The sequence below is a fragment of the Meleagris gallopavo genome, chromosome 1, assembly GCF_905368555.1.
Source record: "Meleagris gallopavo chromosome 1, MGAL_WU_HG_1.1, whole genome shotgun sequence".
Lineage (NCBI taxonomy): Eukaryota > Metazoa > Chordata > Aves > Galliformes > Phasianidae > Meleagris > Meleagris gallopavo.
In genome coordinates, this window is record NC_139404.1 from 76,973,270 (window position 1) to 76,987,551 (window position 14,282).

The 14,282-nt window shown below is 43.0% G+C and overlaps 1 protein-coding gene across 3 annotated transcripts; it reads left to right on the forward strand.

Annotated features, from left to right (window-relative positions):
- Positions 1-208: 208 nt before the first annotated feature.
- LOC104916977 (trypsin I-P1) lies at positions 209-10,541 on the forward strand. Of its 3 annotated transcripts, XM_085236082.1 has the most exons (6): positions 209-1,015; positions 4,846-6,778; positions 7,486-7,651; positions 8,195-8,448; positions 9,091-9,227; positions 10,275-10,541. In XM_085236082.1, the coding sequence occupies exons 2-6, from the start codon at positions 6,739-6,741 to the stop codon at positions 10,422-10,424; spliced, it is 747 nt and encodes a 248-aa protein (XP_085092208.1). In that variant the 5' UTR covers positions 209-1,015; positions 4,846-6,738; the 3' UTR covers positions 10,425-10,541. The 3 variants fall into 3 exon arrangements, with proteins under 3 accessions (XP_085092208.1, XP_085092216.1, XP_085092224.1); XM_085236090.1 differs by lacking the exon at positions 4,846-6,778 and having other exon boundaries at positions 10,275-10,540; XM_085236098.1 differs by lacking the exons at positions 4,846-6,778; positions 7,486-7,651 and having other exon boundaries at positions 10,275-10,540.
- Positions 10,542-14,282: the final 3,741 nt, after the last annotated feature.

Sequence of the window (14,282 nt, forward strand, 5' to 3'; positions counted from 1 at the left end):
AGCAAAAGCAAGCGTTTGTGTGGCTGTAAGATTTGTCTGTCTTTGGCCTGTCTGCCAGGGAAGCGGAGATCTGAGCTCATGACAAAAAGGTGGGAGTGTTTTCAGATGAGAAAATTTCTGACTGGGTGTTGCACTGTCCGTCATTTCATCTTTGTGCATGTCTGGGCCTACCAGCCACCGACCCAATCAATGATTTTTTAGCTTATGTTCCCCAGTGGCTTTAATTCAGGGCATCTTTCCCAAGTTCATTATTCCCGTAAATTTAAACATACATTGTTCCCTTCTGGAGAGGTGCTCTTAATACATGAAAGACAATTACGCCTCACAACTCTGCACTTCTGTCAGACAGAAGCAAAAGATAATGGAGGCACTGAAATTGTGCTCAGTATGATTAAGGTCTGTTGTGCCAGACCTGTTAAAAAGCCTTTCTTCTGACAAAAATCAGATCTCAGCTACTGGACAGTCTAACTATTTCAGAGACTGAATGGGAAAGGACAGATTCTATGAAGACTATGGGAGCTTATTCTCTGATTATGATCTGTAGGAACTCTGAGTCAAGGCAAAATCATGCGAGGGCTGCTGGGCAAAACATTCTTCTACTGTCAGACTCATGAGAGTTTATCTCTTGTTCCGAGATGAGCATTTTTATTCAGAGTAATTTTTCTGTCTCAGGAAGGAGGAAAAGGTTGTGCTCTATCAGAAAGAAGGACGAACATGGAAGACACAATGTGAGATCTCTAGTGTTTCTTTTGTGACTTGTGTAACAATGCTGCCTACTGGAAAGAAGTTGGATAGACAGCCCTTCTATTTTCAGCCTCAAACCTTTGAGGTTCATCCCACAGCTGTCCCACAAGAGCCATAAACCTACAGTCGGGGTGTGCAATCTGTCCACAGGAATCAAGGAGAGCAGCTCTCTGGATCACAAACTGGAGCCAGACCACAGATCACAGGCGGCAGCAGCTGGAGAAACCAGAGTGAATTAATAACTTCCTATTGTGCCTGTGAGCGTGCCCATGTGAGTATAAGCACTTGCAGCTGTGGGGGTACGTGAGACCAGGTACGATTAAATGCAGAGAGTGGAATCGAGGGGCAATGAAGGGGCAGGCTGTGAGTCTGAACACAGCAGTGGAAATGATACCGACTGTGCATGAAGACGTATGTAGTTTATTTCAGAACGGGCATATTAGGCAGTTGGATTTCACAGTACATCACAAGGGCTTTGCTTGGTGGTTTCTTGCTTTGGAAATAATCCACTGCTTTAAGAACACTGCGTGGAACAGGGATGCTGCTTTAGAACTCTTACCTAGAAAGACACTGGGAGGTCTTTGTGTGTGAGAGACCTAACATTCTTTTTGCGTGTGTGAAGAATTCGTACAGCAATTAAAATTATATTCACATCCTGCTTGTTCCTCCTTCTACTCTTTTGTCTTCAAACTACGACTTAGCTTCAGACTTTGCTCAAAATCAAAGAGAATGCTGAGAATGTGCAAGAAGAAAGATCACAGGGTTGTCAGAAATGTACTCACAACTCATCCAAGGATGGAAGGGGTAAACTGAATGGACAGAGGTTGTCTTACAGCTTATCAGGCTGCAGCAAGGACATAGGTATGAGTCATAAATGGATAGATGTAGCATGTATACAACTGATGCTTCGTGCAGAAGAAATCCGGACTGTGTTAGCAATTTCTGAATAAAAATATCAAGTTCTGAATAAAAATATATCTATATTTTTCTGGGATGTGATTTCATTTTAGGTCGCATACTACAATATCCCACTTCTCTAGTTCTTCTGAGATCCAGTTCTCTTCAGTTCTTGATATCAGGACAACCTTTCCAGGCACAGTGAATATCATTGTATGCCTGGATTTGATTAACAAACTTCAAGGATTGTTATGACATGATAGAGGATGAACTGCTGATCAGAAAAGAGAAATTCATCAATGAAACGGAACCTGCTCGACCTCTCTTGGTCCGGCTCCCCAGCAGCCTATGTTTTGTGAATAGCACCTTGACCTACGTACCATTATCCTGGGAGTGCTGAGAGCTACTCCCTTCTGAGGGAAGGTACTGGAGAGGAGTTTACGTACAGAAAGCAAATGACTTTGAAGTGTTGTGTCCAAACTTGAGGCACAGAAATAGATAGCTGAATGGTTCTTCTTTATAGACATGATATCTAAACGAAAGTATTCTTGGCTTAACCGCTTAGCTTCGTATCCAGTGTGAATATCACCCTTATTTTCCTGATTTGCTCCATATGAATAATAGATTAATTGCAGCCCCTTCCCTGGCTGCTGCAGATACCAGTACATATAATCGTGATTATCATTTTGACTGCATCCCAGGGTAGCATTCTCATCTTCTTTCAGCACCAGACTTGAGTTTTGTGTTATCTTAGCTCCTGTGAGACAAAGCAAAAGTAACACAGTTAGAAAGCAGACTGCATTCTCCCCACAGCAAAACAGGCATGGTGTCTCAGCTGATGCCTTACTTGCTCCAAAGAAGTACAAGACCAAGCACCAAACTGTCCACATTCTCACTGCTGCCTCAGGAGTCAGAGAGCATGCCCTGTGAGGGACTTACTTATATAGGTCTGTTTCCATTTCCCTTAAGCCAATAGCAACAACCTCTGCACTGCTGAAAACCAAGCTTCTTCCTGCATGAAATTTCAAAGAAATACACTGTTTTAAGAGTGCCTGCTGAAAATATATAGAAGCTTTCAAACTGATTGGGATGGAAAATATTCTATCAGACAGGATAGTATCAAGGGGAAATGGTTTTAAACTAAAATGGGAAAGATTTAGACTGGACATAAGGAAAACGTGTTGGTTTTTTTTTACAGGACTGGGGTAGTGAAGCACTGGTACAGGGTACCCAGAGATGCGGTGGACGCCCTGTCCCTGGAGACATTTGAGGTTGGGCTGGACATGGCTCTGAGCAACCTGATCTAGCAGTAGGTCTCCCTCTTTGTTGCAGGGGAGTTGGACTGGATGACCTGTAAAGTAAATATAAAGACAGGAAGTGAGACAAGCAGAACAGCTATTTCTTGAAGAACTTTTCTCAAAACAGTTGTTTCTTGTGCAATGCCACAATGTCAAGCTTGCAAAGAAAAAGCACTGCCTAGGAGGAATTGCTTTTTCAGAACTGGAATACGGCACTATGGCCGCAGAAGTTCAGGATGACAATGTTCACTGAAGTTCCGAGTGGTTTTCTACTGGGACCTGGGAAGTGCACAGCTGTGACCAGTCTATAACCACCTCATTTATTTGCTGGACATTGAAGGCTACTGATAAGTTCACAGCCCTTACAATAGCACTTGCCACCCTAAACTCAACATGCCTGAGAAATGGAAAGAGATCTTACGTTATGCTCCCAAGGTTGAAGAGCTGTTTTTCAGTGTTCATGTAAAAGATCTGAGGTACTACAGTAACATCATGATATTCAGGATGTAATAGCTTACTACAGGAGAAGATAAAAGAGTAACAACAAGTGCAACAGCAACTAAAATCATTCAGACATCACTCCCAAAGTTGCCACCATGGTATTTATATTCCTTAGGGCTTCTGTCACAAAACAGAATTCCCCAAACTTTCACAGGATGGTTGGATCACTAGTAATAATCCTGAGATGGCAACAGAGTGTGGTAAAAATGAGCTCTAAACAAGAGGCAGAAGAGAGTAAGCAAGTCAGTCTGTGAGAGACAGTGCTTTCCTCATTGTGTTACTTTTGCCGGAAACAAACAGTGAGCAAATCACAGCCCTGAGATTTTTCATCAGAACAGAAGATTGTTCATGGTTGCAAGGAATGTTGTGCTACTCGCCTTGCTGAACAGCTCATAAAGTCAGAAGAACACAGGTTTCCATCGTGTGTAAGGCCCAGAGTAGTCATATGTGAAGATACAAGTCTTTCAGAAATGGTTTTTGTAGAGAATTAAATGAGGGAAGCAACTGAACTTAACTTCGTCCTGCTTCTCAGAAAAGCTTAGTTGTAAGCTGATGACAAGAGCGTGGAACTGCTTGTAGAGCAAAAAATTTGTCTGGATGTTATAGTGCACACTCTCCAATCATGAACCTTCCTACTTATCAACCTGTGTACCATTCTGTTGTTATGGTAAAGACAGGTTTTTACTGAGCTCCCCCTATTCTGACCCCATAGTACTGCATTTCCCCGGATAAGAATATAAAAGAAGCCTACATTGCACAAACATTACAATCCATGTAGATAAGAATATCCAATATGAGAATATTTGTGCTGTTTCTGTAATGCTCATATTTCTGCAATTTGAGTCTAATCTGTAGCATACAAATTTGTTTTCTTTCATCTTCTTCTGTTCACTCCTCTCTGTACTGTTGGCAGATCCATTTCTATATAATTACTGAGTTTATATTTCAGATAGAATATTTAAAACAACAGTATACCTCTATCCCAAGAGTTTTTTTTTGTGTGTGTGTGTTTTTTAATAAAATTAAATATTTACAGGGGGATAAAATTGATACTGCTGCAAAGCAGGAGATGCTTTTGTATCTCTTAAACACAAAGATATTTTACAGCTTCTGCAATTTCTACCTTTCTTATTATTATTACTGCTACACATCTTTTTCTTTTCCATACAAAATCTCTTATTTTGTATCTCAATTTAAATTACGTCCGTTTAAACAGTACTAATCACTGTTTAAACCCCAGGACATTTATAGCAATGCAGTAGGATTCCCTGATCTTGCCCTCTAACAATAAGGAAAATGTCTATCTTTAGAGTGCCTCTGTGCACCAACCCTCCATGTCTCTCAGAAGTCTGATCATGAAATGGAGCAGAAAAATTATTCTTATTTTGTCTCTTTTCCATTTCAGCATCACAACGTACTTGACTTCCGTTAACAGCCATCTGAGACGCTCTTTTGGGATCTGACATGATGAATTTGACAGCTCTTTGGAAAACGGTTTTTTGTCAGACACATTAAGATTTAACACACTCAGCATCAAAACATTAACAGTCCTTCATAGGATTTCAGGAGGTCTCACTGTTTGTTACCGCTCTATTTGTGTTCACATATATTGTATCCATGCATATCAACTTGTACTGAGACTTCTTGTGGCAAAAATCACTACCTGTAAACTAAACAAAACCCACATTTGTTAGATTGACACGATCATTTAGATTAAATGAATGAAATGCTTTCAAACAGGAATTGTGAGCATTTCACAAGTAAAGAAATTAACTTTGGAGATGGAGAAAAAGAAAGTGGCATTCCTTTATTCCTCATGATACATACTGGGTGACTTGACAAGCAAGCACATGCTCAGGCTTCAGGTTCTACATTTAAACTGTTAAGACATACATATGCAGCACACTGCCACACACATTCGTTCTTTTTCAAGGACTTATTCACATATGCTGATGTCCCTCTAGGCATGCTCGGTACCATCTAGCGTGGCTGAGTGCCCACTTACTTCTTCCACATTTTCCACCAACAGCTTAATCACTGAGACCTCTGACTAACTTTCAGCTGCTTTGCCCCACTTTGGGAAACTTCCATTGCTTATTAAGCCATAGTGTGCCACTTTTCTAATAATACAAGGGGCATCCAAGATGTCCTTGCAGCGTCTGGGTACAATAGATAAGAGCAATCTGTTATGTCATCAGTGCAAAACTATTGAGAACAGGACTGTACACCCACTAGATTAGAAATGGAATGTTTTAGAACTATCACTTGTTGATTTCTTTTGCTAAACTAATATATTGATTCTTAAACCAATGTACTAATTCCTATTGCTGAACAAACCAACCAATATCACAGGGGAATCTTCTTTCCTTTAGGCTCAGCTTCTTCGCATCTTCTTCAGCACCCCATTAGGACAGACATTTCCCACCCTAGCACGGAGGTGGGGTAATCACCACTTTCATGTAGTCTTACGTTCAGGGTTGAAGAACAGGAGAAGTATGGCTTGAGAGCAGCCCTGAGGAGAAGGATTTGGGAGTGACATTTATAGCAATGCCGCGGAGGATTCCCTGATCTTGCCCTCTAACAATAAGGAAGATGTCTATCTTTAGAATGCCTCTGTACACCAACCCTCCATGTCTCTCACAAGTCTGATCATGAAACGGAGCAGAAAAATGATTCCCATTTGGTCTCTTTTCCATATCAGCATCACAACGTAATTTGAAATTAACTTTGGAGATGGAGGGCCACATAAAGTGGTTTCTCATACCCAGTCTTTGAGATCTCTTATGAATATTTGCTTTGAAAAAACATTATACCATACAGACAGAAAGAAGCATACAGCTGAAGAAAAGGAATTTTTAAATAAACTTCAGAAATTGATAGAAATGATGTATTCTTTTAGAATATGTAAAATATCTTTCCATCCACTACATACAGTGTTCAGCTCCTGGATAAAGCCTGCTTTCTTGAAAATGACAAGAGCAGAGGCATCTCAAAGGGTTACTATGAGCAATTGCTACAAGGAAACACTCATCTGCCAAAACGCAAACATCTCTTTAATTATTTCAAAGAAAAACTTTCAAAGATAACTCTATATCTTATGAAAGGCTTATGATTAACTGTTATGTTATTTGTAACTACTATCAGTACCTTCTAATGCCTACATTTGGATCTTCAAGTTTTCCACTGTTTTTTTTCCCTGGAAAAAACCTTGGGTTAAAGATAAGCCCTGTCAGAAAATATATTTCTAGCAGCTCATGCTGCCAGTCCACCAGTCTGGGATCGAGGCTGTGTCACGATCATGAAATACTTACTGTTTGTCACCTTTGTGGGTGTGGCTGGTGAGTGTATTTTCACTTCTACTTGTAGATTTAAAATGAAGCTTATTTCTGAGGAAACCTGTAGCATGGTCTGTCACGAGAAAGTGAACTCGAGTTTACATTTGCAGAAGGCTTAAGGCAGAATGCTTCTGCTTCTTTTGACTACTAACTATCCATCCAGAACAACTCATTTCACAAGACGTGAATGCCATCATGGTTCTTGACCTGGGAACACTAAACTGCTTACACAGGTTAAGAAAAAAGAAAAAGACTGTATAAATTCATGACTCTTCCACTGAAAAGGAATGACAAAGTACCTCTTACCAGGAAGCCCTGAAGCTACTGCAAATTCTTTGATTATGGGAGAGTGCTCCGAGGAAATATCACTGCAGTCTTGCGTTGTACTTTCGTTGTCTGCTATTGACTGCTACGACAGACTAGACCTTGGGACAGACAAACCTTTAATCTTATCCATTCTGAACATTTCTATACTATTAAGCTCATCTGGAAATAGCATCCAGGGCTTTAAACACAAACAGATGGGCTGCCAACCTAAATTCACTCAGCTTATTTTAGGGAGAAGCAAACAAAAGCGTGTTAGAGTTGACCATAACTGCTACTGCGCATTTTTTCAGAACCAGAACCTATATGCAAGATGTTTCATTCAGTCATAGGGCCAGAGAGTTCCCTATGCCGGATGTTAACAGATGCTCTCTCTTATTCTGCAGTTGCCTTCCCCATCAGCGATGGGGATGACGACAAGATTGTGGGAGGCTACAGCTGTGCAAGGAACGCTGTACCCTACCAGGTGTCTCTGAATTCTGGATATCACTTCTGTGGAGGTTCTCTCATCAGCAGCCAATGGGTGCTGTCAGCGGCTCACTGCTACAAGTCGTGAGTGGAAAGAAATCTATTCCATAATCCACCTCTTTTCTCCAGTTCACTTTTAACAGGAACGTAGGGCTATGAGATCCAAATAGATAAATAACTCAGTTCTCACAGAAGAGAGCTGAAGAATGAGTGGGTCATTCAGAAAGGTGAGCTGATGCATCACAAGTGGTTTTCCCCTTCTGCAAATGCTTTTCTGAATGCAGATTACTTTCTGAAATGACAACATGGTAACCTAGCAAGTTACGCGCGTGGTCGCTTAGAAGCTGCAATCGTTTGTTAAAACTTAATTACAGTAGAATAGGAAGAGGAACGATCTCACGGTGATACCAGTTTGTCTTCCAGGACGTTTGTACTGGCCGCTAAACAATCCTTCCTAAATTCACCACCCGTACCGGAAAGAAGATCTCAGTGTAGATCCCTAGAATCCGTTGCAGGACAAGAAAAGTACCCAGCATGAAAGGAGTTAATACATACAGTGACAGGCAGCTTTCTCATAATCACAGTGTCAGCGGCAGTGAAGTAAGTGACATTCCCTCTTTTTTCCAGTTCCATTCAAGTGAAGCTTGGGGAATACAACCTGGCAGTCCAAGACGGCAACGAGCAGACCATCAGTTCATCTAAAGTCATCCGCCACTCTGGCTACAATGCCAACACACTGAACAACGATATCATGCTCATCAAACTTTCCAAAGCAGCCACGCTCAACTCCTATGTCAACACTGTTCCTCTGCCTACCAGCTGTGTGTCTGCTGGAACAACATGCCTGATCTCCGGATGGGGCAACACACTCAGCAGTGGCAGTAAGTGCTGGGTGGGGACGTACAGCATCCTGAGGACCCTGGAGATGGTCTAAGATCTCCCCATTAAGTCCAAACAGTACAGGGTAAAGAACAGAGAAGTGCCGCACAGCAAGCGTTCTTTTTGAAGAATGATTTTAAAAGATCAGCCCATGTAGCACAACAATATTTAACCGCTGCTCTGATGGCAAGACTTTAAGATTTTTAATCTTGTTCTATTCTGAGAGGATGGAATCATTTAAGTCATTCCAGTGCCCTTCACTAAGACGTCCACTTCGCTCTGCTCTTTTCCACCGGTGGTCAGAAGTATAGGGGGAGACCAGTGTCTAATTCTCTGACCAAAACAAACCTGCACCAGAGCAGAAGGTACTTTGCCTGAGACCCAAGATTTCTTCATCGTATGTACTGTAAGCTGAGTTCTTAGTTCTAAATCTACCAGCTGAGGACTTTCTAGATGCAGGGTAGAACAGAGGGCCCGGGACTAGAATCTGTTTCATCTAAACAAAGAGAATTACAGCACAGAAGAAAAATGAGGACTGCTAAAACAAGGTGTCCAGCCATGACTTTTCTGTTAAGAACAACGTTTTCCCCGGGCTCTGGAATTAAATCACATATGCCATCAATAATTCCTCCGTTTTCTTGTAGCTCTGTATCCAGATATCGTGCAGTGTCTGAATGCCCCTGTACTCTCCTCAAGCCAGTGCAGCAGTGCTTACCCTGGTCAAATTACTAGCAACATGATATGTGTCGGATACCTGACTGGAGGGAAAGACTCCTGCCAGGTAAAACAGCTGTCTCTCCTATCTGTACCTTTCCTGTCTTCTCCTAGTAGATGTCTTCTCCTAGTAGAGGATGATATCATGTCAGAAATACTCAAGGCATGTTTGAAACCATTCTCTATAACTAGCTATAAAGTCTTAGTGCAGGGGTTACTTACTGAGTAGATACAGCAATTGTACAGCTCAATACAAAGGGAAAGGTGAGATGACAAAAACAGGCACAATAGAGAATTTGCTATGAAGGGAGGGAAAAAGATTGCTCACGCACATCTGAAGATTCTAGGTTTACAAGGGAAAGCCCCACCAAGGCAGAATCGCCAGGAAAAGACCCTCCCCCAGTGGCCGTCAGCCCTTAAATGAGGTCTAAGAGAGGCGCAGCCAGGCTCCATCCCTTCCAGTTGCACAGGTGAATTGCCTTCACCTGTGCTTCCAGGGCTGACCGGGTCCTTTCCCCAGGTGCTCAATCAGTGCTTCAACAATTTCCATACAGCTGGCAATTTTCGCACTCATTTGATCCCTACTTATTTATTTATCTATTTATTTATTTAAGATATGGAATATCTCTGCCCTAATTCTCCATGTGCAGAGTATGCTAGCTCTTGCGCTTTGGGCTATTGAAAATGGACAAGTGCTGCACCAGAGAATAAGCAATAATCGCAGAGGCTATAGCCTAGGATGCAAATGTTAGTATTGGATTCAATGAGAATAAAGCATCACTGTACCAGTATCCAGGAAATGTGGAAAATGAATACACTTGGCAATTGCTCTGCATGCTGTATTTGCCCGACTCTGTGGAAAAGGTTTGCAGAGTAATGTGCAAGAAAAGTTTCCTGAGCATCTGCCAAGATCTGCACCCATGAAAACTGAGTAACTTACCACTATCTGTGATGCCTTAAAAGTACGGCATGTTAGCACCAGGTGTAGAATTGTAGGCAGAAATTGTCTTTGTGAGAAAAAGTCTCTCTCTAGAATCTCAGTGGTTTCTGGGAAATATGGCTTACTGCTGAAGCTGATAACATTTGCTGAGCATCTCTATCTTGATCTGTACAGGGGGATTCCGGTGGTCCAGTAGTCTGCAATGGTCAGCTGCAGGGTATTGTCTCCTGGGGTATTGGATGTGCACAAAAAGGTTATCCCGGTGTTTACACTAAGGTTTGCAATTATGTTTCCTGGATTCAATCGACTATAGCTTCCAACTGAAACACACTCATTTTACGTGACCTGCTTTCCCTCCTCCTCATTTCCTTCTGCTTGGGAACTGGATGTACAAAACTTAACCAAAAATAAACATTTTCAGGCAGCCCATCTTTGTGCAGAGTTCCTCTGGTTACTTCCACGGGATATCACATGGGGAACACAGACAACTAATATCACTACCTACCTACCTACCTACCTACCTATCTATCTATCTATCTATCTATCTATCTATCTAATATTTGTAGTGTATCTCAACTAGAAGAATCTTGGAACACTTTTTAGCCTCCACTTCAGGAGTCCTTCAGTCAGTTATGCACAAGCATTGTGGAGTAGGACATATTTTCTGTTTAAAATCAGAAAGTCAAATGCTACACATCTACATAAAACAGATGAAAGGCTGTGGGGAACTACAGAGGCAGCATACCTTCTGTTACAGAAAACAGCTGGCAGCAAAACAAACACTCCCAATCACCCCCAACCCACAGGCATATGACTGAACATTTCCAACTGCAAAATCACTGGAAGCTCTGCCTGGGGAATGAAGGCAAGCTCTTGCTAGGGCTTGTTCTCTTAACGTACCAGTACTGTGACCTACCAAGGCTATTTTACTAAATTGCTGGGACTACTGTCCACAGCATTTTGCTCCTTGGACATGCTGGACTTTCTCAGTTTTCCTGGAACAGTCAAAAGAACAGAGATGTTTTGGAGATCTGGTTTTAAATTCCTCTTGCCCCAATCAGACCCAAGAGAGAGAGTCCATGAAAAAACAGGGCTTTGCAGCTGTCCCTTTGGGAGAAAAAAAAAGAAGGAAAAAAAAAAAAAAAAAAAAGTGGACTTAAATATCCTTGCATGGTATTATCACCCAAAAAGCAAATCTGTTACCTAATGTGCAATGAGCCAATTCCCACACACGCAAGAGAGAGATTTCTTTTAATTTGGGCCGGGGTGCTGGAAAGTTGAGTGTTTCAAGAAATCAAAGACAATAACAAAAATTTCTTCACTGTATTTGTGCATTTAATTCCCGTATATTGCATCTACCTAATTGTTGGGGAATGGCTGCAAGAGCAGGGCGGCCATGAGAATACGTACAAGCATTGCTGGTGCAGCAGCACAGAGTGCATAGCCATGAGAAAATACTAGGAGTTAGATAGGAGTCACAACGTCCTTGGGGCAGCATGTAAACAGCGGGCCCACATCTGCAGCTGTGCTCTGTGGATGTGGGGGGGCTGACAAGTAAACTGGCTTAGCAGCACAGGGGTGAATGCTGACTGAGCATTGGTTAAGGCTGAGCAGCCCACCTAGCAGCCAACGTTGTGCACCAATAGTAAGCGAAAACGTGTATTGGAAAACTGTATAAACCCTATGTGTGCAACAATAAAGTGAAGAAGACAGTGAAGAGGATGAGGAAGATGGGGGAAAATGCATGTTTCTATCTGTACACAGAGCGCATCCTTGACTACGAGGGGTGGGCATGTTGAGAAGAGTCGTTTGGAAACAGTCCCTGTCCTCTGCCACTATCTACTGCATGTCTCAATGCCTCTTGTAGGCAAAGAAGAAAGTCCACTTTCTAGATTTGATATTCAAGACTTGATACTCAAATTGTTGAAATGTTCTCACGGCCTCTTGCTTCTTTTATGGTTGGAACATCATTTATACCACTGATAGAACCTAGCATGAAAAGGTAGCTTACAAAGTTGTTCCCTTTCTGTATTGGGTCTGGCTGGAATAGAGTTTGCCCACATGGAAGCCCGTGTAGTACTGTGCTTTGCACAGGTTGATATCACACCAATGTTTTACCTATTGCTTGTCATCAGAACGTCTGGGAAGAAAACTCTCTAACTCCAAGGTGGTGTTAGAAAGTGACATTATTTTAGTTCACCATATGTACCAGCCAACCTGACAAACCAAGCATGTGCTCTCGGAGTTCCGGTTCCACATTTAAACAGTTAAGACCCACAGATGCAGTACATTTCTCAGAAACGTCACATGTATTCATTCTTTTCCAAGAACTCACTACTACATGCTAATGTCTCTTTGAGCATGCGCAGTGAGGCTGTATGACCACCTCCTTCATCCCCATTATTGCAGCTTCAGCTTTGTCACAGTGACTTTCAGCTGACCTTCAGCTGTTTTTCCCCAGTTTGGCAAATTTCCATTGCTTGTTACACCATGAAGAGCAACCTTTTGTCTTGGTACACGATAACTCAGAAAAATTAATATGAAATCTAATAAAAAGTTCTTGCACTTGGAGGATACAAAGAAGCTTCCAGTGCATGCCACGTAGATAAAAAGTAGACTGTTGTGGCTTTGGCTTGCTTTGGTGAAGCAAAGATCATTCAAAACAAGACTGCTCACGTACCAAGCAGAGCTAAACCGGAAAATTCTAGAACTAGCACACCTCAATTCTTTTTGCTAAACTAATACACTGGTCCTTACATTTAAACGTAGTGATCCCTATTACTAAACCAGCCTACAGCATGCTAAGCAGTGCTTGCACAGCTTCAGGGCTGCCTCTCTAACTGCCCACCTGCCCCTACAAAGGCCGGTGTGCTGGCTGGGAGGGGGCGTAGCCAGGACCGCTGACCTAGCCTGACCAAAGGGATATTCCATGCCGTACGACATTGTTTCCCATGCCGTATGCCTTTTTTTTTTTTATGCAAAGACTTCGTGCGAGTCAGCTGCGTGGCAGAAGTTCGCACCAAAGGAGCCTTCACAGAAAGGTCAACCGCGGAAAACGCCGTTGCGGAGGGACGTGCCTGACGTTCGGCAGCACTGACGCGGTGCGGCGCAGCCGGGGGTGACGGCGGCCGAACCTCCTGCGTGTACAAAACCTGCCGCGAGGGGGCGCAGCGGGCGGCTCGAGCAGGGAGGGAGAGCAGCCGGCGTGCAAGGGACAGAAGTTCGTTAGGCGGTTATCGCCCGCAAAGTACAGGGACGTCACGCTCCAAGCGCTCGATTATCACCCTGACTGAGTCCGGAGGCAGCCATGCAGCTCTCCAAACCTCTGGCTGTGTAGAGCGCATGAGCCTTTCCCTGGCATCGTGGACAGCAGTCAGAAGAGCTGTGTGAGGTGTGAGCAGGTAGACCATCTGCTCTGCCTTGTGATGAGGCTACAGGACGAAATACACAGATTAAAAAGTGTCGTGGGGGACAAACAGGGGAACCACAGTTCATCCATGAGCAGACAGGTTATTTCAAAGTAAAGAATACAGAACAGTCTGTATCACAGCAGTCTGTATCACATCAGGTTGAGGAGAAAAATTGCAAGGCTGGAGGCGAGAGCACAAAGGAAGTGAGCGAATAGAGGCAAATCTGTGCTTGAAGCTGAATACCGAAACCCTCCTTGCCTTCTCCACACTGCCCCCCCAACCCCCCGTTCCCCACCAGGTGCCTCTCTACTGCAGGTATGAGGCCCTGCATGTGGAAGGCCCATCTGTGGATGATAACGATCCACTCAGTCTGGACAAATTAATGAAACCAAACTACAAAAAGCCTTTCCCCAAATCAAGACTATGCCACTGAAGAACAAGAGATGGATATTAGTTGTAGGAGACTCCTCGCTGCAAGGAACTGGACATCCAATATGCCAAGCAGACCCCCTTCTTAGAGAAGTCCGCTGTCTTCCTGGGCCTTGAGTAAGAGATGCCGCCACGAAGCCACCTTGACTGGTACAGCCATCAGACCACAACCCCTTACTGCTTTTGCATATGGGGAGAGATGAAGCAACTACATGTGTATCAAAGGCTATCGAAAGGGACTTCAGGGCCTTGGAAGAACAGCTGAAGGAACCGTCTCCTGTTTTTTTGGGTGAGGACATGGAAACAAATGAGAGGATCTTATCCATAAATGTGTGACTTTGTC

Coding starts and splice junctions, on each gene's coding strand:
- LOC104916977 (XM_085236082.1), top strand. CDS start 6,739: ATGAAATACTTACTGTTTGTCACCTTTGTGGGTGTGGCTG. Junction 7,652..8,194: donor GCGGCTCACTGCTACAAGTC/GTGAGTGGAAAG, acceptor TCTTTTTTCCAG/TTCCATTCAAGTGAAGCTTG. Junction 8,449..9,090: donor CAACACACTCAGCAGTGGCA/GTAAGTGCTGGG, acceptor GTTTTCTTGTAG/CTCTGTATCCAGATATCGTG.